The sequence below is a fragment of the Vitis vinifera genome, chromosome 7 (assembly GCF_030704535.1).
Source record: "Vitis vinifera cultivar Pinot Noir 40024 chromosome 7, ASM3070453v1".
Classification (NCBI taxonomy): Eukaryota; Viridiplantae; Streptophyta; class Magnoliopsida; order Vitales; family Vitaceae; genus Vitis; species Vitis vinifera.
In genome coordinates, this window is record NC_081811.1 from 9432789 (window position 1) to 9455589 (window position 22801).

A 22801-nucleotide genomic window follows, 5' to 3' on the forward strand; every position below is an offset into this window, starting at 1 on the left:
TGGATTGACTAAGTAATTAATTGAAGCTCACTAAGGCTAATTAATTATTTAGGGCCTAAGTGAGCTAAATTCAATGACTCAAACATAAGATGAACTCAAGTCACTGAAGCCCATAAGGAAGTTTATATAAATCCCCTTAGGGGTTTAAGGCTTTCATATTGATAATCTTTCTATTCAATTTTCCACAAAGAGAGAGAGAAAGTCCTACCCTCCTTCCTTAAGAAGAGTATTCCACCATCCTCAAATGCCAAGGTTCAAAGAGAGAGCCATCAAGCGAAAAATCATGAGGTATTTGAGATCCTCACCCAACTCTTCATTGATAGGAATTGATGTAGGAACATCAAGATTGCAAGTAAAGTTTTTTGAACACATGGATCTAAGATCTACAATTTTTATATGACATATGCTTTCATTGCATAGATCTAGAGATCCTTAGGAAGTTATTTGTGTGCACCCCGATGACTAGGGCTTGGAAAGGAGCAATCTAGATATTCCAACATGGTAGATAGGAAGAATAGAAGATGAAGATCCTCATGGAGGTGCACAAGATGATTTTGTATTTGATGATGATAATTTAACACCCCTTGATGTTGCTAGAGCTACTGGAGCTAAGGAGGCTAGGTTTGATGCTAAAGTTATAGCAAGCTCAAGCAAAATACCAACATCAAGGGGAATAGATTTAAGCTCTAAAACCATATTTACTCTTTCATCAATAGACGAAGATCAAGAAATGATTGATTCAACAAAGGAGGAAAATAGGGAGGACTAAAAATGTAATGATAGCTTTGCAGATTTGAAGGATGTTGGTTATTGTGAACAAATTTGTTAATTAAATGTTTTTTTTAATGATGTTTTTGAATTTTGGACATATATTTGCATGTTGACAATTTCATTTTTTTATTTGGAAACTTCGCATTTGGATATGGATCAACAATTATGATGCTTAGAGGTTTTTTCTTTTTTTCTTTTTTAATGTTTTTTGTTAATTAAATTGAAATTTTGGATGATATTTAATGATATATGTGCTTAAGAAAAATAAATAGATATTAAATTAAACTATATTATATAAAATTATATATTTAAATTAGAGCGTACCTCACTTCACTAAAGCTTGCATCTTAGGCTACAACTTGTGCCTTTTAAAACTATGTTCCTAATATTCCTAAGTCTATAATGCAAGTGATGTAGGCATGATTTCTCAAATAAACTATAATGCATAAAAGAGATAGTAAAGTGAAACCAAATCATAATATAAACATTATTGTTATATCATAGCATATTTTTAAGGATTCTATCCTAACAATTTTCTTGATAACGAGCACTTCACTCATGTCAATCGAAGTACACTAAAAATCTGTTGCAATAGACTAAAATGCCTGGCGTCAAATTTGCTTCCACTCCAACCAACCTAGAAAGAAATTGAGCCCTGAAGATAGTAATCACTTGACAATTCTACTCTTCATCACAATGTCATCGGTGCCCTTCAATGTGCAATTTTAATTTTGGTGTGACAATCTTAGAGTAGAAGCTCTCTCTGGGAATCTTGTGCATCATTGTTGAACGAAACATATGAAGGTCAACGTACATTTTACGAGGGAGAAAGTAACTCATAAAGAACTTGAAGTCAGATTTGTGCCCAACGTTGATCAGATTGCAAATGTACTAACCAAACCAATCTCACAAACTATATTTGAAATGCTGAGGTCCAAGCTACCCATGTGTGACCAACAGTTGCGCATGCGGGGGAATGTTGAGAGTAATTCCAGAACCATTTCTTAGGCCTTAAATGGAGAGCACCAGTCCAAGGCATGAGAAGAATCTACATGTCAGATTGTGTAAATATTGTAAATTTTTTATAGCGTAACATAGAAAAAGAGACTACAGCATATTCAAGGCAGTATTTTTCTCCCTGTTCTCTCTTGGATAATCCCGTCTTCCTCGGTTTTTCTTTTCCATTTTCCTTTGAATCCAATCAAATAACATGATTAGGATTCAGATCGTTGGTTTCTTTCAGTCATTCTAAACCGATTCAATTATGTAGAACTAGGCAAAGTAGAGAGCTTTCTTGATCGAATTAGAGTGGGATGTATTTTATTTGAAAGATCGAAATCTCACCATGTTTATAAAGGTAGCTTTCTTGATCCAAACAATGAATCATGTAAATTATGAAACTTGCGATTAGATTCGCAAAGATCTGATCCCATTCAACCACATCTCGATTCTGGACTCTGGAGCACTTAAGGCAGAAATTCATTCAACTGCAAACCACCCTTCCTCATCAGGATAGGACCACAAAATGGACATGTATCCAGTTTCATGTGGTCTGCAAATATCCCACACAACTAAACAGACGGATGGAAGGTGAACGATGAAGAATATCAAGGGTCAGAAGTTCATCACTTGCATCTAAATTCAAGGGTTTTCGCAAGATGAGTAACTTTAAAATAAAATGTGCGATAACTATAAAAAGACGAGCAATATGCATCCAAATTCAAGGGATTGCTTCAAAAACACATGCTTTGTCCAATCATGAAGGACTCTGCTATCATGCTGTATTAATGTGTCTAAAACACAGGGGAAGAAGTGTAACTTTAAGATGAAATGTGCAATACCTAGAAGAAACCACAGAAGGGAAAAAAAAAAAAAAAAGCAAGCAAGCAATATCCATAATCTTGGAGTACATATGTAGCAGTGTTTTCACATGTAAAGTCCTTCTGGCACCCCTTCTTTCTTCTTGAACATCACCTTCTCCTTTGCCTTCTTGAAGTCTACATGAGTCACCTGAAGCACAGTATTTAACCAGTCAAATTTAATTGGGATCCTGGTCCTAGGTGACTAAAATCAGCAAACATGTAGTCAGGTAATGCATTCAACTTCTTCCTGGAACACCTTGAAATCACAGTAATGCATATGCTACTTTCATAACTTAATACTTGTCAGATGGTTCTTCCCATGGACAACTGGGGAGTTGGACAATTTTTGACGCAATACCTGGGTCCACCCATGTCAACCACTAGAAGTTCTATTTTTTTTTTTCTCTATATTTTTGTGTTTTTGTTTACGTACAACTAGGGTTAACTTAAAGCTCCTGCACTGAATCTTCATTTTATTGGAGAGATAACATTAGCAGCAGAACAACAGGCCAACAACACCAAACAATCTAAGAAACTGCGCCTTGGAATGAAGAAAGTGAATCTCTCCTCTAACGGGTTAGTGCCCAAATTTAAAGGGGTCTAGTATGGTTGAGAAAAGGATCTTAACAAACTTTAAGGCCTCTTGTCTTAGAAAATGGGTTTTTTTAAATGGATGATGAGCTGAGACGGTCAGTTTGCCAAGGAATTTATTTTACCTGCTTCCCATCCCAAGAGCCAAAGGGAAGGCAAATAGTCTCAAAGAACTTTACTTTTTCTTGGCACTAAATTGTTGAAAATTAGCTTCAAAGTTGGGGATTCAACAACTTCAAAGATTCATTAACATTTTGAGGGTTTAATCATATATTATAGTTTAGAAAGCATTCCTTATAATCAAGAGTTAATGATCAAGTGCATATACCTAAATGCAAGCAAACTTCTCACCAAATAACAATACTTACTGTGGAACTTTTTCATTTTCCTATATATATATATATATATATATATATATTCCCTGAAGGATCTCTATCTTCTTTGTCTTTTTTATTAATGATACTTCTGTTGCCATTAAAGAAAATTCACTTGCTCTGCAAAACTATACTCCCAGTTCTAGTGAACAAGAAAAATGCAACCCCAACCTCTCCCACACATGCAAAAACAAAAAGGGGAAAGAAAAAAATCATACATGCATGCAGTGCTCACACATACACAATCATTAGACAATGAAATTTCCTTCCTTGCTATAAGAGGAAATAGAAGAGCAAGCCTCACCTTCATACGCCGTTCTCTTAAAGCAAGCAAACCAGCTTCAGTGCATATTGCCTTTATATCAGCTCCAGAAAACTCATCCTTAGTCATAACAAATTCTTCCAAGTTAACATCATCAGCCAATGTCATCCTTGATGTATGTATCTGCAATTTAAATAAATGAGATTTGCTTAGTAATAGTAATCAAGCCAGGTTTGGTGATTCAGTTGTCACAAGAAGTCGGATGAAAATATAGTGAATATTGCATTTGCATAATCTTAAACACACATGTACCTGGAAAATGCGTCTTCTTGTTTTAATGTCAGGAAGAGGGAATTCAATCTTCCTATCTATTCGACCAGGCCGAAGCAAAGCTGGATCCAAACTTTCAATTCTGTTTGTTGCAAGAATCACTTTGACATCTCCCCTTGAATCAAAACCGTCTAACTGGTTTAGCAGTTCCAACATGGTCCTCTGGATTTCACGTTCACCACCTGAGTGAGCATCATACCTGCAAGGAATATTTGATAATTAAAAAAAAAAAAGAACTTGAAAAATATGATTTTTCATCACTAATGTTCATCGACTCACCTCTTTGTACCAACTGCATCAATTTCATCAATGAAGACAATTGAAGGTGAGAGATCATCAGCAACTCTAAATAACTCCCTCACTAATTTTGGCCCATCTCCCAAATATTTTTGAATTAACTCACTGCCAACAACACGTAAGAAAGTTGCTGATGTAGAGTTTGCAACTGCCTGAGTACATAAATGAGGGTTGCAAGTTTAGAACAACTTTGACAAGGAAGCTACTCTGATCTTCAACTAAACAAGAATATAAGAAAAGTAAATAACAAAGACACTATCATCAGAAAAATCATAAAAAGCAAGCAATGTGAGGTACAGCTCCTGTGGCATGCTCACAGTGCACAAAACCATGATTAAAAAAGAACACAATCAAGCACCCCCAAGGTTCACCATAGAACAAGTATACCTCAAGGTACACCATTCATAGTGGAGATCAAAGTGTAAATAAGGGAAAAACACATCAGAAAATAAAGCTTAATTCACTTTCACCTTTTAGTTAAGGTAACACAGACCTTAATTTTTCATATGATGCTGATGAGCTTTTCTTTTAATTTCTTCTATTCGCTAATGTTGAATAAGTTTCCTCTTCAATTTTTTCTATCCATTAGATTACAATGGCATCCATCATTTTCTTTTGCTTTAGCTTATCCTATTTGCTTATATTTCTTAAGTTGGCTCTTCACATTACTTTCTGCTAGATCATAACTGTTGTCTAATATTTTTTTTTTTTTTACAATAACAGTATTTTCAGTAAATTGGTAGAATCCTATAATGTTGTTTTCATCTAATAACTAATGATATCTGAGAGACTGATTTAGTGCTTAAGCTAAATCTACGGTGGCTTGATTCCATGGGTATTTTAACTCTTGTTTATCTATTTATTTATTTTGATAACAGGGAATTGATAACGGCTCAAAGGGACACTTTCTTATGGGATTTTACTATGCTTTTATACACAATTGAGTTGTTATCATCCCTTTTTATGCCATGCTTATTGTTAAGCTCTAGTTTGTTACTCAAATTGTTTTCATAATGTTTTTGCGTATGTAAGAATAAATAGACTTTGGCAAGCTTGTAGATATGCTTCTGGAGCCTTTTGGTCAATACCCAAATCATCAGGAGATGAGGAAAGGAGTGTGAGGGTGTAATGGAAAATAAAATGAAAAAGGATTGCACAAGATTGTGAGCCTGAGTTGGGATGCACCTGGGAAGGTCAAGTGAACAATGGAAGGTTATTTAGAAGTGGAATCGTGGCATGTGCAAAGGCAAGTAAAACATCAATCTAGGAAAGTGTTTGATCACTTGGAGTAGGCGATTCCAAATTTCATGCAAGGCTGCATTATTTCAAATGGGGAGAAGAGAAGTTCAAACAAGCTACTCAAACTTGTCCAGCAGCATACCGCCACTTTGCATGGAGGAAGGTCTGTTCCAATGAAGCCTTCAAACTGTGCCAGCAAATGACTGTCGTTTTGAATAGAGTATGCCAGGTTCAAGTAGGCTATTCAAAATGCAGCAGCATCAGGCATTAACTTTGAATGGAGGACTACCAATTCGACGAACCCATTTCAAAAGCTGCAGACCATTTGAAATTACACTTTTCAGCCACTCAACTTTGAACAGGCTACTCAACTTCAGATTCTTGGCCACAACAGCTGTGATTCGAATTTTGCAACTTCAAGCATTCTCAAGATTATGAGAAGGTTCTTGCAAGGATCTAGAACCCTATGAAAACTTGCCAAATGTCCTAGAATATGGAATTAGTATAAGTTGTGATCTCTTGCATGAGACTTGTAGCTCATTTTACATTGATGGCGTTGTAATTGACATTCTCTCCACCTATTTTATTTTCTTGCACTTCATTTCATTTTCTTTCTTGCGAAACACTAGTTGTGAGAGCTTTTCTCTACCTATGAGAGGCTAAGGTGATGCTTGTTTTTTTGTCTCAAATCCAAATAGCTTTAACTTAAGTCTAAATATTACTTAATAGTGTTAAGTTTTTTTTTTTTTTTCCGATAGGTAAATAGGAGAATAGATTAAAAGGCGCTAGAAAAAGGTGCAGCCAAGTACACACATAATATACAAAAAAGGCCTAAAGGCTAGCAAGAGAAAGAAGGGGCAAAGATAATACAAACCACCCAAACAACAAACAAACCTAAACCCCTAGAAAGTTGCCCCCCTTCCCCTTGACAGTGAGAGGAGTTCCATTGTAATTCACCGAACAGTCAAGCTTTCGGATTTCCCCCTCCAAACATGAAGACGAAAATTTCCTACTTCCTCTTGAGACCTTAACCCTGTACTTTTCTTGACTCCATTTTCTTCAAAAAAGCAGTAATTTCCTTTTCAAAACCCACCAGCGAGCAGCCCCAAAAAACTACTGAACTCGGAAAATGTGCTGGGTATAATTGCAGAGCAAAACTCCTCCCCCTCCGACCAACCGCCTACCTTCAATGCCTTTTTGACTTTCATCTTCTCAACCTTACCCACCACTTCCTTACTCGAAGGACCCTTCTCTTCATTCCCCATGAGATCAAACAGCCGTCCATCTTGGAGCATCATTCGAAGCAGCCGAGATCCCAAAGAAGAAGACCCCATGAGAGACACCGCCCTTGCCAATCTAGCCACCCCATCACCTAGGGCAGAAGGCCCAGCCGAAGAAGAAGAGAGCACAAGTGAGGACTTACCTTGAAAACCAACTGCTTCATTCAAAAGGGCTTCATTCACCCCCAAAATTCACTCCACTGGACCCTGAACCTCTGTCTTTAGAAGAGGGTCATCAAATAGCTCCAAAGAAGAAGCAGCAGCCCTACTTTCCTGTGCACTTAAACACATCGGTTCCAAGGAAGAGGGCTGGGGCATGAACGGCCCAAACTTAAGAAGCCCAACCTAGCTCCCTTTAGACAATAAAAAAGGAGCTTTGGGTCAGCCGAAGGAGGAGCCATGGGCCTCACCAACAAAAGTTGGCCTTCTAGTCCCTCTTTCCTCCAATGGGCACAAGCTGAGACAAGGCCCATTTGAAAGGCCCACTGCCTCAACGGTCTGCCCCATAGGCCCAGGATTTGCAGCAATCCCCATCCTATTAGCCTTGGGAAGAGGCATTGAAGACTTGTCAGTCTACATCCTTGCAGCAGCACATCCTTACCCTCCTTTTGCAAAGTTCCACAAGTCTTCCTTCGACACTTAGACTGTTACCTTTTCAGAGGACCCTCCTTCCACTTACTCTCTGGCGTGTGACCCAACCTCACCTTCTTCTCCAGCCCCCCAACCACTGTAACTCAGAGGAGGCTCCACCTTGCTCCACCAAGAAGGGATCTCCCACCATAGCTGAACCGCAAAAACAGAGGTACCCACCACAACCTGCAACGAACTTGGAATTTTCTACCCTCTAATCCCAACCAAAACTCTGGCACTACAGGTTCCTACGCTCCGCCATGTCTTAATCAACGGCCACAAATTTCCCACAAGCTTCTCCTAGTCTTTTAAATAAAACTTTTCCCCAAAGATGCAAGGGGAGTCCCAAGATTCTCACCCAAACTTCACATTCGTCCCTATCCTCCTTGAGGCATCCAAGGTCCAAGGGCTAATTAAACGGCCCCACATCTTCCTACAAGACTTCTTTTTAGAGTTTCCTCATTTTTGTCGAACACCTCCTTTTCCAATTCGATCCATACAGCATTACGATGCTCAACAAAACCACATGACCCCACCTCTATTATTGAACCCTCTTTCCTTTCGTTGCCCTCATTAGGGGCCAACACTTTCCTAGAAGCAAAAGGCTCCTCCTAATAGTGTTAAGTATTAAGTAATATTACTTAATAGTCTGATAAAAAAAAATTAATTAATATTGTTAAGCATAAAGTCTTGGTTAATTTTTTTTTTCACTTACTTAAGCTTAAAAGCAAGTTGCTTTAATATGTAAGTCATTTTTAAAACTGTTTGTTTTTAAACTCATCACTTTTTATAAAACAATTTTGTTTTAATAGAAAAAATAAAAACTTTTTACTTTTATTTTAAATCATAAAGCAACTTACTATAAGAGTTAAGTTGTGCGTGTGTGTGTGTTTTAAGATCGAATTAGCAATTGAGATTTATGGTGGAATTAGATCATATTGATAATAATTTTTATTTTTTCTCTCTAAAATTTTTCTCTTTTAAATTGTATCTAATATGAATACAATGTATGCTTTGAAAACCTTGATGCTTTCATAATGTTAGATTGAATTTGTTATAGGTAACATTAGGAGATAATTTGAGATAAAAGCTGAGGTTAGTGTATAAAATGGATAACTAAAAGAGTGAGATCTACTTTAGATTGGTTGATAACCTAGACTAATTGCAAAATTTAATATTGGTGTTGATGAATTTTATGCTTCTCATTACACTTGATGAAAAATAGATTGAAATCAAGATCAATTGCCATCATAATGATCAAGAATCATATTAAATGTAAATCCAAAATTTTTTTTATTGATATAGTTATCTGCAGTTTTTTATTGATAATTCTACATTTTATGTATATATAGGTGGTATTGGTCATTCTACCAATTTACACTCCATTTTTTAACTTTTCTTTTATAAGTCACCTTAAATTCACAACCACTATTTTGAAGAATACCTTTTACATCCTCAATTTTTACACTTTTGAGGCCACCAACGATCCATCCTTGGGGATAATACTTGGACCACTCCCCTATGGTAACCAACTTACTAGTTTGATCCAGGTGAGCACTGCACTGAACGAGTGCAACCTATTTTGGTGAGCATTCAATCACCAATCCACCTCAACAGTGAGGCATGTATCTCAACAGCCAGAAAAGCAAATCTTTGGTGATATGGACCCAGCCTCCACCCACCACTAAAATGCTAGGAACACTCAAACTTATGACCTCAGGTTCATTACTAGAGGTTACTACAGCTGAACTACACCTTGAGAGACTATTTTAACTCTTGTTTATGATTTGAGGGTTTTGTTTCCTTGATAGGAAAAGGAAGCAAATTGTATTAATAGAAACAAAGATATTAAGAGTGTACAAGGATGGGATACCATTTGACCAATATATATTATTTGAGTGTTTCAATTCTGATAGGTTAACTGGATTACGTTAGAATTAATTGATTAAAAGGGATGGAAAGATCCCAAATTTGTAAATCTAACCTCTCCCACTTTTGAACTTGAAAAGTAACCTATTTTTTATATAAATGCTCTTCAGCATTTCAATTATTTACATGTGAGTTTAAAAGGAGAAGAAAGTGAAGGTATTTTTGTCAAAAATGAATGTTTTTTTTGGCTGAAAAAAGGTGAAGGGTTAGATTTACAAATTAGGGATAATTTCACCCCTTTTAATCAAATAGCCCATTAAGTTATTCATAATTTCCATAAGAAAAAATCTACAAACAAATCCTATCATGGAATGGAAACATCTCCTATGCACTGAAAAGTTTCTGACTTGAGGGTGTTGCTTAAAAATGATTTCCAAGTTCCTAGAGACCAAATTTCCATTTTTAAACAAAAGAAAAGAGGCCTCTCTATTATTGGATTGGGTAGTTCACTTGGCATGATGTCCATCCTAGAAGTAAGCCACTTGGCCTCTCTTAAAAATTTAAATACAAACCGAACCTCCAAGAACCCGAACTTCCCGCTGATTTCCCTTGAACTCCTTGCACTAATATATTCATCTTCTCTATGCTTGCTTGTCATCAAGTGGGTGAGTTATTACAATTTGCTTTTATAGATCAGTTAAATAACATATGGCAGCAAAAAATTTCAAATTGGAGTCTTGACACATGATAGTGTACCATAGTGTTATCATGTGCCAACTGCCAAGATGGTCAACTTTTTTTTTTATAAATTATTATGCTGACATAGACACTGCAACAATGAAACAATTTCTAAGAGTTCATTATATAATAACCCACTCAGGGATAAGAGATTCATATGTATAGAAATCTAGATAACAGAGGCTGCAGTTTCTTTCTTTCATCTTTTTAATCATCCACATATTCAGTTGAAGTGAAATATGAGATAAAAACTTATGACCCATCCATGCAATCATTTCACATGGCTAAGTTGAAGCAAAAAATGAGGCAGACTTAAGGCCCAACCATGTGAATAATTTAGTGATCTCCGAAATTTTTGGGAAGAAAAACACTAATCTGCCTCTCGGTTTTCATGTGGAGACAACATTACATCATGCCACTATGCAAGCAAAGTTTTACTGCTCAAGTGAAAAGTTGTCATGTTAATAATGCCTATTCTAGTTTAACCAAAATGAAAGGAAAAAGAGGATGGCACAATCAGAGATATAAAATGGCAGATAAATTGTAATGCACCAGTTTGATAGGAAGCAAATATGAATACACACCTTTGCAAGCAAGGTCTTTCCTGTTCCAGGCTCTCCATATAGTATGACCCCCTTAGGAGGCTTGATACCAATGTCCTCATACAGTTCAGGATGTGTTAGAGGGAGTTCAACTGCTTCTTTGATTTCCTGTATCTGGGCATCTAAGCCTCCTATGTCAGCATATGATTCCAATGGAGCCTTCTCAACTTTCATTACGGACACCATTGGATCAACTTCGTCTTGGAGAAGACCAACAACAGAAAGAACCTGACGAGACAGCACAAAGTAATATAAGAACCTCCTGAAACTATGATGGTGAAGGAACTACATCTTCAATGTGAATAAGAATGCATAACTATAAAACAGATGATGATCATCAAATCATATATCAGTTTATAGTAGACTACTTGCAGAGCCCTTGAAGGGCCAGTAACTGCTAGTCTGCCACCACCCAATAATACACACTCCACAATGTTTATATTGCTGAATGAAATAACAATGTAAATAATTGCAAAATCATCTTACAATGTAAAGCTTCCTGTAAATAATAAAGGGTAATGTTTACTTATCAAAAAAAAAATGTAAAGCTTCCTGTAAATATGAAGATCTTCCAGGAAGGACACCTTAACATGGCCACATCATAACCGGCTCATGTTTTTTTTGGTTTCCCAAGCCATCACTAGACTTACATTTTCATAAGCCAATGAGCCTAGCATCTCTACGATGAAAGGCCAGGACACTGCCGCCTATGCCTAAAAATATATATATATTTTGTTTTGATAGAGTTAACAAAGAATTTCTTTTGCAGAGGTTCTCTAGGAAGTGCATTTCTTTTAATTCAAACAGATAAGAATCAAATCCATAACCTCTTAATGGACCACATCAGCTCGAAAAACAGTAAATGAAACACCCTAATCAATCTGAGCCATATTTCTCAATATGGAATTAGTACGAATACAAATTTTCAAGCAAAAATAAATAAATAATAAAAAAAAGACCCTTAAACTCAGAACTTTGTGCTTCGTTCATGGTTAAACTTAGGACGCTTTTGGTCAATTTGTGCCCCTGAATTGGAACCAAAATGCCCTAATTCCAAATAGCAAATTTCCGTTCCTTCACAAAACCCCAAATCCCAAAAAACATTTCCACAATAAAACTAACCTTTTCAAACCAAGAATTTCAAATCAAACTCTCCTAACCCCAAACCCTAAAATCCCCATACCTTATTGTGCATAAGAATGGCGCAACCAGGCTCGAGCTGATCCTTATCAACAAACGACAAAATCCCCACATAATACTCCGGACCCACGGACGACGACACGATGGCGTGGTTCTCGTCAATCAGCTCCTCCAGATTCCCTACACTCATCGGAGATCCACGCAGATCATCGACCTTGGATCTATCCTCCTCAGTCTTCTCCTCCTGCGGCTTCAACCTCTCCTGGTTACTGACGAACTCCTCCTCCATTAGAAGATAGTCCTTGATCCGCTCCAGCTTCAGCAGCCTAAGCTTGCACTTGCTCAGAGGCGTCACCGTCGGCAGCCGCGCCGCTGCCTCCGGCCCCTTTTGTTTACGTTGCTTCCGGCCAACTCTGGCAGGCGGAGCCGCTGGCTCGAACTTTTTCTCCTTCTTGTCGCCATCGTTCTTTCTGTCGCCCGGCAGACCTTGCCGATTCAAACCGCCGGAAGCTCCCTGACCCATTGTGCTTCGAGAGAGATTTGAGTTGTCTTTGTGAACAAGAAACCTTGTGCATACAAATACGTGTAATATATCTACATAGTGGGAGTTGCTATTGGGCCGGGCTTCATCATTTGGGCTCACCTATTTAATTAGAAAGATGGATACTTGATCTTGGGTTATGGGTTCAAGTGGATTAGTTCAGCATAAAAAGTGAATTTGTCCTTTGAAAAAAACAAGCTCGGTGTAAAAATAAAATAAGTGATAAAAAATGTCTTTTTTTTATATTTGTTTTATAAATAACTATTTTTTTAATTATATTTTTTTAAATAATAATTTAAATAAAGAAAAAATCCCCTCAACTTGTGGGTTGGGAATTTTTAAAAATTATTGTTCTTCTGTTATTCAAAAAATAAGTAATGAAAAAGCATGAAGCTAACTGTTAGTTTTTTTTTTTCCTTTAAAGAAAGAATATTATTTTTTAAAAAATTATGAAAAAATAGTTCTTTAAAAAATAAAGTCACCAACATCAAGGCTTAGGTCATGCTTAGGCTTAAAATGGCAATCCAAGCCCAGTCCTAGAGTGGTTGGGATGAGCTATGATCCATCTTGACCCAAAAATTTTGAATGGGCTCCAGTTGGGCCGACTTCACAGCTTGAATTCATTCATTAGGATTGGGCTTTAATTTTATATTTTGTTGTAAAAGAAGAAAAGATGTAAATAGGAATTTAGTAGGATTAATTCAAAGAAATATTCACTCCGAAATTATAGTTTCAGTTATAACAATTACAAAAAATGTTTTCACAATAACTATGAAGTTACATAGAGGAAGGATTTAATGAGAGATATGAAAAGATTGATGAATTTATGAATATTTAAATAGCACTCCTCATAAGATATTAGTTCCGTCGGGTGATTAACATCTTACTAAGAAAAACTTAATGCATGTTTGGTAACTATTTTTTAAAATAGTTGTGAAAAATGAGTTTTAAAACAAGTTTTGAAAATTGTTCTTTAATATTTTGTAGAACAAAAATTTATTTAGAAACCTAAAATATCTTTAACATATTTAAAATATTTTTAAATGTATTTTGAAAATAATTTTTATGTCTAGTATTTTATTTTTAATCATTCTACATGTATGTATAACTATTTTTTTAAACAGTCATAAAAAAATAAATGAAAACAATATAAAACAATTAAAAAATAAACACTGTATTTTATGTTCTTAAGAATAAAAAACAAAAAACAGTTTTTGGTTATCAAACATGTTTTCCCCTTTTTTTTTTTTTTTTTTTTTTGAAAAATAAAAAATTGTTCTAAAAAAATAGTTACCAAAGACCCTAATATATATATATATATATATATATATATATATATATATATATATATATATATATATATATATATATATATATATATAATATGTTTTAGCAAATGAATCAACCAAAGTGGAAAAAAATCCTCCAATCCTCAAATGACCTATAGTAGTTCAAGGCCCAAAATTTTAATTAGTAGTGACAATTTGAGTTGATGGCTCATGTTCGAATTATGTCAAGACTTGGAAATTCTACTAAATAGATACAAATGAAATAATAATCAGATTAAAAATATAAATTCAAATTGACCTAATTGTTAAACGAGTAACACGTTATGTAACCTATTTAATCCATTAAGAATTAACTTCTCATATTTAATAATCAAGTTGAATTATGTCTTATATAAATCGAAATGATGTTTTAACATGTTTATCACTCAATTAAAATATTTATTTAAAAGTAAATTTAAAATGAATTAAATATGAGTTTAATATTTTTATAATTATAATTATAATTAAATTAATCAACATGACAATTAAATAAATCAACTCAAATCAAATTCAAATTATATAGGTTAACCCAAAAAACAAACTTATTTATTAAATGAATTATACATATCAACACGAATTTGACCCAAATGTGATTATACCCAACTCAAATGAGTGAAAAGTGTGTTAGTTTGAGTTGTGTTGGTGAATATGATTAAACTTTATCCTCCCTGATGTTTCTCAAAACATACCAAACTCTTATATCTTTACATTATAAAATTGAAGAAAAACTCTTATCAATGATTATATGAAAAATAAAAATGATAAAAAAATCCATTGAACTAAAGTAAAAAGTAAAAATATAATTAAAATTTAAAACTAAAAATATAAAAATAAAATATTAATTTCCCACTATAAATTTAAAACTTTTTTTTAATACTTCTTGTTTTCTTGTACATTTTTTATACACTAATATTTGGGTTGATTTTTTAAAAAGTTGAAGAAAAGAAGAAATTAAGTGTGAAAACTCCATACTTTTTAATACAAGTTATTTTTTTTTATTACAAAACCAAAGTTTCAAAATAAATTTAAAAAAATCCTATAAAATTATAACATTGCATTATTAGCTTAAAACACAACACTTCTCTAAAGGGATGATAATTTCATGGGTTTTTCGAGTCGCGCGCCTTGCCCTGCCCATGTTAGGACAGTGATTGTACTTGACACATATAGGTTATTATTCAAATAAATTATTGAAATTCATTGACTTGTTGTCTCCGATTCTTCCTTGTGAGCTTCTTGGAGGACAATTGTGGAATTTTATTGTAATCACATAAACCTTTGAATTTGTAGCTTTAAGGTTTTCTGATTGTTCGAACTTATCTTTAACCATAATTTGAAACAAAATTATTAAATCATTATTTTAAAATATAAAGTAAAACAAATTGCTTCTTTCAATAATAAACATGCCAAAATATTTATTCATTTATTTATTCTAGTTAATAATTCATGACCTAAAATAATTTTTCTTTTTAACATCTCTTGAATCATAAATTAAAGTAAGAATTTGAGTTTATATATATATATATATATATATTACTTTTATAACAAATACATCATTTATAAGTTTTGATAACTAGTTCTATATCTTATGCAATTTTGTACACTTCAATAAATAATTTTAAAGCATTCTTTACATCTATTATTTTAAACCCATATAGCCCATAACCCATAGCCTTCTATAACTATCACCAACCAACTCCCCATTCATCAAGCTGTCCAGTTTCCTCTGCTTCAACCCACTTTCCAACTGCCTAAAAGCCACCTCAACTCAGCCTACTCACCAGTCGTCCCTAACAACAACTCGTACCATTCATAACCCCATGCATTCTAACACCACATTATTCAAGTTTACATTACCCATTATTTTTATTTATATAGAAGATATTCTTTTAAACAAAAATCACAGAGGAGAGTTTTTTTTTTTTTTTCATTCATTTTTTTCTCCCAAAAGACATATTAACAATTGCATCACACATTCGGGAAGAGTCTCACATGAGGGAGCATCACCATAGGCCATGAAAGGAAGCTTTCCAATCATGTTTCTTTCTATTAAGGGAGCATACACACAACACTGGAGGGGAGAATAATTGTAGTTCTAGAGACTTCTAAGGCTGAGAAAGAAGAGGGATCACTAACATAAAGAGTTTATTTTCTTTGGATTTTCTGAGAAAAGAGACTTCATCACCGACGGAGAAGCTCTTTTTGGCATTCTTGGAGGAGCCGGCTTCATCTCCTACAACACTAGATTGTTGTTGCTAGCGTAGTTTACCACTATTAGAGTTTATCGTCATAGTCACTAGAGATCGACGCCACTGCAGGTAACCACCACCATTAGAGCTCAACATTTTCGCCATCGGAGATCGACGCTGCTACAAGTTACCACTACCATCGAAACTCACCATTTCCACTGTGTCGGAGATCCACATTTATCATCATCACCATCATTAAAAGGTGATCATTTGCAGATGAACTACATTCATCATCATCATACCTATAGATCATTAATCTTGCGCGAACAATAGTTCATCTCCATAGCTCGTCTCCACTGGCATTGCACCTATATCATACCAGCACACTTGTAGTTTTGAAGTAGAGATCTCCATGGAAGCACCTTGCTCACATCTAGATTAGACCAGTAGAGTATCATTGGTTATTTTGGACTTCTCCAGAATCTCATCACATTGTCTTCATTGTCGAGATGAGAATCAATTATGATTTTTCCACTGATTTTCATTAACCGAAATAGAGTACATATACATAGAGGAATAACAAGATCACTCCTAGATATAAGAGGAAGTCTTAGTCTTAAGGAAAACTCAACTACTCTGCTATATACAAAGAAATATTAAATACAAGAGGAAGTCCTAGTCTTAAGGAAGACTCAACTACTCTGTTATATACAAAGAAATATTTGAATTTGAATAAAGATCGAATAACAGATCTTTGTTACATGCTGATATGCCCCCTCAAGATAGGCCACGTGGAAAGAGGCCAATCTTGACTCGTAATTTCTGGAATTAAGAATGAGGCAGAGGTTTGGTTAGAAGATCAGCAAGTTGGTCTGCAGATGAAATATGAGCCACGCAAAGAGCACCAGATTGAACTTGATCATGGAGGAAGTGATAATCAACTGCCACATGCTTCATTCGAGAATGGAAGACCGGATTTGAACTTAATTGTGTTGCACCGACATTGTCGCAGTAGAAAACTGGGGGCCTGACCAGACTGATGCAAAGTTCAGAGAGTAAAGAGCAAACTCAGCAGAGTTCAACAGCAGTAGCAGCAAGTGAGAGATATTCTGCCTCAGTAGAAGAATGAGCCACAGTTTTCTGCTTCTTAGAGCTCCAGGAAATGAGATTGCTGCCTAGGTAAACAAGGTAAGCACCAGTTGAATAGTAGTCATCCTTGTTACCTGCCCAGTCAGCATTGGAGAAGGCATGAATCGAGTCGGAGAAAGCATGAAGGGATAGCGGTGAGGTGCAATGAAGAAGAAGGCCATCATTTACGGTGCCACTGAGGTAATGCAAATTCGTTTAACCAGAGTCCAATGTTCATCTGTTGGTTGATGCATAAACTGAGACATTTTGTTAACAGCAAATGAAATGTCCGGACGAGTGAGAGACAAGTATTAAAGGTTGCCCACTATAGTTCTGTATTTCGTGGGGTCAGAGAGAAGTGATCTAGATGATAACTTGATGGAGGACGAGCTGGTTGGTAAAGGTGTATGAACTGGTTTGGCAGCTTGCATATTAGTTCTAGTGAGCATATCCTTTATATATCTCATTTGTGAGAGTAGGAGGCCATGGCGATGAGGAACAACTTCTACACCAAGAAAATATGATAGAGGGCCCAGATCTTTGAGAGAAAAATGCTAAGCTAGACACTCAACGACTTGGGATACAAGATCGTTACTATTCCCAGTGATTATAATGTTGTCAACGTATACCAGCAGATAGAGGAGGTTGGTTCCAACATGTAGAATAAACAGAGAAGTGTCAGAGTGAGAGTTCTTGAACCTAGAATCTATAAGAAATTGGCGTAATTCATGATACCAGGCCCGAGGAGCCTATTTGAGACCATAAATGGCTTTGTGAAGCTTGCATACATGGGTGGGTTTATCAGCATCAATGAAGCCAGGAGGTTGTGCCATATATACTATTTCTGATATAGTACCTTGGAAAAAGACATTGTTTACATCTAATTGGCGAAGGGACTAGCCATTGCTTATGGTAATACTAAGCACAAGTCTCACAGTAGTTGGCTTGATTATTGGACTAAATGTTTCAAGATAGTCCACACCTGGTATTTGATGAAAGCCTTTGGCTACAAGGCAAGGTTTAAACCTGTCAATAGAACCGTCATAGTTTCTTTTAATGCGAAACACCCACTTACAACCTACAAGGTTGGTGATGTAGGTTGGAGTAACAAGTTCCCAAGTCCCATTGCGAGCAAGGGCATCATACTCTTCGGACATAGCTTTGCGCCAGTTTGAGTCTTTGAGGGCCTGAGCAACAGATGTGGGTTCGGAACTGGGGGAAGAGGCTATGTGTGTGTGGAGATTGAGTTTTTGGATAGGTTTGGTGATATGGTTTTTGGCGCGGGTAGTCATGGAATGGCAAGGAGCTGGTGTAGAGACTTGTTGTGAGGTAGGTTTTAGTTGTAGTGTAGGTCCTGGTTGATGGGGCGGTGGAAACATGTTTGAGATGTGATTTGCAGTAGAGGCCAAGTCCGAAGCTTGTACTTCTGGAGTGTAAGAAGGCGGTTGTGCTGGAGGAGGAATGGGAATTGTGATAATTGGTGGAATCCAATCAGAAACTGTAGTGGTGGTAAGACATGGTTGCTGAATGTTGAGTGTGGTGCAAGGAAATATGGATTCAACAAATTAGACATGACAAGAGACATGTTTTAGAGGTGGTTGGTTCAAAACAGAGATAGACACTTTGGGACAAAGAGTAACCAAGAAAGACATGAGGTGTGGACTTGGGGGCTAGTTTGTAGGATGAATAAGGATGAAGACGTGGATAACATAAGCATCCGAAGATTTTGAGTTTAGCATAGTTTGGTTTTGTTTTGAAAATTAATTCAAAGGGAGTGGAGAGGTTGAGAGTAGGGGTGGGCATTCTATTAATTAAGTATACAGCAGTACTGAATGCATGAGGCCAAAAGGTGAGAGGTAAGGAGGCATGTGAGAGTAAGGTGAGGCCAGTTTCGACAATGTGACGGTGTCTTCTTTCAGAGTAGCCATTGTGTTCGAGTGTATGAGGTAGACTAGTTAGATGAGATATACCAGCGGTAGAAAGGTAATCTTTGAGGCCCAGATATTCTCCCCCATTGTCAGAATATAAAGTGACGATTTTGTGGTTGAAGTAATTTTCAATAATGGTTTTATATCGTTTAAACACTTCGTGAATATCTGATTTTCGTTTGAGGGGATAAAACCAGATGTATTTTGTAAAGTGATCGATAAATATGACATAATATTTAAAACTAGTGGAAGACATAATGGGAGAGGTCCAAACATCAGAAAAGATAATTTGAAGAGGGTGTGTAGACACAAGTGATGAAGTAGAAAAATGTAATTTGTGACTTTCATTGCAGAGGCATGCAGTACATGAGAAATCTTTTGGCATAGAGGAAGATGATTCTAAACAATAATTAGAGAGAATATGTTGTAAGATTGGAAGAGCTGGATGTCCTAAACGATGATGCCAATTGATAGATGTTGTTTTGGCTGTAGAGAATGCTAGAATCGGGTTTTTGGGAGTTGTCCATTCATACACTCCATCCTTAGTACTGCCCTGTAATAGAATTGCCCTCGAGCGAAGATCCTTCACAAAAAAAGAAGATGATAAGAATTCAATTGATGCATTGTTAGTGATGCAAAATTGAGAAATGGAAATTAAGTTTTTTTCATGGTTGGGACACAAAGAACATCAGATAAAGTGAAAGTTGATTGTGGAGAGGAGAGAGTAGTGGAGCCCGTGTGTGATGGAGAGACCTGTACCATCCCCGATCATAACATCATCTATTCTATTGTAAGGTGAGTGAAGGGACAAATTGTTTAGATCAGCTGTGACATGATGAGAGGCGCCACTGTCAAGTAACCAAGTCGAGTTTGGTGATGTGCTGTTGGCAGCAAAGTTAACTCTTGGTTGTATGTCCTTGGATGCCACAGATCTAATAGAAGCCTTGATAAGGTCTAGATGGAGGACGGTTGCTGCGATTTTGGAAGCGTTGATCTGAGTTCATTGGTGGATGGCCATTATTGGGTGCTGGTGGACACCAATTCTGGTTGCCAACAAATGCATGTGAGGGAGAAGGGGTACGCTAATTATTTGGTTTGTTTGGGCGACATTGGTGGTTTGTTTTGTTTGTTGGATTGGCAGTAATTGGAAGTGAAATTTCTGAACTTGTGATTGCAGGTGCAGAGGCTTCAAAGGAGAGTAGCTTCTCGTGGAGCTCATCAAATGTGATGGAAGTGTCATGAGCTTGTACAACACGGACCAATTCCTTGTAGTCGTTGCCTAGGCCATCGAGGATCTTGTCGATGAGGTCTTCAGGATCCAATGGTGCACTTAGGATGGTTAGTTCATCAGCACAAGCTTTGACAGAATGAAGATACTCGATTACATTCTGGCTACCTTTTGTTGGATTCTTAAGTTTGGTTTTGACTTGTTTGATGCGACCACGTGAGGGTTTGACATATATATTAGCAAGGATGGTCCATGCTTCTTTGGCAGTCTTGTCTTGGGCAATGAAGGGAATGATAGTAGGGGAAAGAGAGCCAATTAAGGCATTTAGCAGCAGTTGATCTTGACGAATCCAGAGTTTGTGAGAATGATTGGTTGTGGCAGTGTTGTTTGCTATGATGGTGGTGGGAGAACATGGTTTGGATCCATCGATATACCCAATGAGGTCATATCCAATGAATAGAGTTTCAAATTGCAGCTTCCAAGATAGGTAATTTGTGGAGGTGAGTTTGAGTGGTGCTTGAGCCGATATGTTGATGGTGATAAGAGGAATTTCAGTGTTTGGAGGACTAGCGGCAGAGGTAATGTTGGTGGAGTGTGGTGTTTGATAGAAGAAAGAAGAGACGAAAAAAAAATTAATGGGAAGGAATCGATATGGGCTCTGATACCATGTTAAGATCAGAATCAATTATGATTTTTCCACTGATTTTCATTAACCTAAATAGAGTACATACACACAGAGGAATAACAAGATCACTCCTAGATATAAGAGGAAGTCCTAGTCTTAAGGAAGACTCAACTACTCTACTATATATAAAGAAATATTTGAATTTGAATAAAGATCAGATAACAAATCTTTGTTACATGCTGATATTCATCTCCAAATCAGTAGTACAAGACCTTCAAAGTTTTAGTACGCTTCATCACCATTGATCGGAAGGGGCCATCACAAATTGATATTCATCATACCAGCTCCTGTACATCATCCAGATTATATGTGCGACAGTTTTTTTTCCATATCCATAATCGGCATACAGGTTAGTTGGCTTTGAATAAATTCTTTTGGTTTTGATTCATGAAAGCTTGATTTATCTTAATTCATTTTTTTAAGTAATTCACACATGCACACTTATAATTTTTTTGGTGATCCAAGTTTAAAAATCTATATGAATTAATATTTTTAGAAAATTGTTTTTATGTCTCTTTCATAAAAAAATCAATCCTTGAACCTATATTTAAAATTCACCATAGTCCATTTAAGTATGAAACTTCAAATTTTCAAAAAAGACAATGCTACCTATTTTATTCGGCATGTAACTTTTGAAAAGGTTTTAAAATGAATTTTGGTTTTGAATACACATGAATTAAAATTCATATCTCCAATCAATGGATCCTTTATGAACAAATTCATGGAAATTAACATGGGATTTGATAGATCCCTACATACAAAATTTTCCAAAATATGGATTTCTATTTTACACTATTGATAGGTTATTGTTCTTTTGAACTTGTAAATTAGAATCCAACTATTTGGAAACTCTTTAAAAATTTTATAATTATTCCATGATATTTAAGACTCTTTGAAATTAATTTTAGAATTTTATTTTAGTCAAAAATAAATTTTCAATTAGAAGATATAAATCGATATTTTAGAAGGTTCAGTTTTCATTCTCTTTTTTATATTCAGTTTTGTTTTTCAAAATTAAATTACTAAAAGACATGTTTAATTTATTTGAACATTTTTATCTTAATTTGGACTTCCCAAATTTAACTTTTGACACATAAAATATTAATAAACAAATTCTAAAATGAGAGATATGATTTTTTTCTTCTTACACCCACTGCATAGGCACTTTTCTAGAACTGGGAGATGTTTATTTATTTTTCAATATATTATGAATGTGGTATTTCCCTATGATTATTTTTATTTTAAAGTAGGCATCAATCTAGTTGTATGAATTTTTGTATGATTTTGGGACATCTCTAAGTTAATAAAAAAAAAATCAATTGTTGAATACCTTAAAAAGATGCTATGTTTTGGACCTATTAATATCATTATGAAATCTAGTATTAAATGAGAGCTAGTTAATTAATTTGATCACTTGGATGATGAATTAGACATATAGGAAATATTCTCTAAAAATTTTCATGATAAAACTTAACTTCTAGATATTTGTTTTAGATTTATTTTGTAGAATCCCCTGTTTTGATCATTTGCTGATTTTTTCTGTAAAGAAACCCACTTGTGAATAAATTTGACATTGATTATATATAGGTTTAGTTTTTGATTCCTTTTTGAACTCATTAGTATTATTTGTGAATTAATCTCATTTCTATGAAAGCACTTTAAGACACTAAACCAAGTACGCAAACCTTTTCTTCACCATTTATTTAAATTAAAGCTTGTGATTGAACATTATCTATTAGTGTTTGCTTGTTGTGTTGAGATTTCATGATATTAAATTCGACTTCTTATA

The 22801-nt window shown here is 35.5% G+C and overlaps 1 protein-coding gene across 2 annotated transcripts; it reads right to left on the reverse strand.

Annotated features, from left to right (window-relative positions):
* Positions 1–2480: 2480 nt before the first annotated feature.
* On the reverse strand, positions 2481–12602 carry LOC100244194 (26S proteasome regulatory subunit 4 homolog A-like). 2 transcript variants are annotated; one of them, XM_002263298.5, is made up of 6 exons: positions 12029–12598; positions 10828–11073; positions 4470–4639; positions 4173–4389; positions 3903–4043; positions 2481–2781 (listed from the first exon to the last, which is right to left on the reverse strand). In XM_002263298.5, the coding sequence occupies exons 1-6, from the start codon at positions 12506–12508 to the stop codon at positions 2698–2700; spliced, it is 1338 nt and encodes a 445-aa protein (XP_002263334.1). In that variant the 5' UTR covers positions 12509–12598; the 3' UTR covers positions 2481–2697. The 2 variants fall into 2 exon arrangements, with proteins under 2 accessions (XP_002263334.1, XP_059593982.1); XM_059737999.1 differs by having other exon boundaries at positions 2481–4043; positions 12029–12602.
* Between the last annotated feature and the right edge of the window lie 10199 nt (positions 12603–22801).

Excerpts from the sequence above, each read along its gene's own strand:
- LOC100244194 (XM_059737999.1), bottom strand. The coding sequence starts at position 12,508 with ATGGGTCAGGGAGCTTCCGGCGGTTTGAATCGGCAAGGTCTGCCGGGC. Across the intron at positions 4,640-10,827 it reads GAAAGACCTTGCTTGCAAAG|GCAGTTGCAAACTCTACATC; the intron begins GTGTGTATTCAT and ends TTATGTACTCAG. Across the intron at positions 4,390-4,469 it reads GATGCAGTTGGTACAAAGAG|GTATGATGCTCACTCAGGTG; the intron begins GTGAGTCGATGA and ends TATTCCTTGCAG.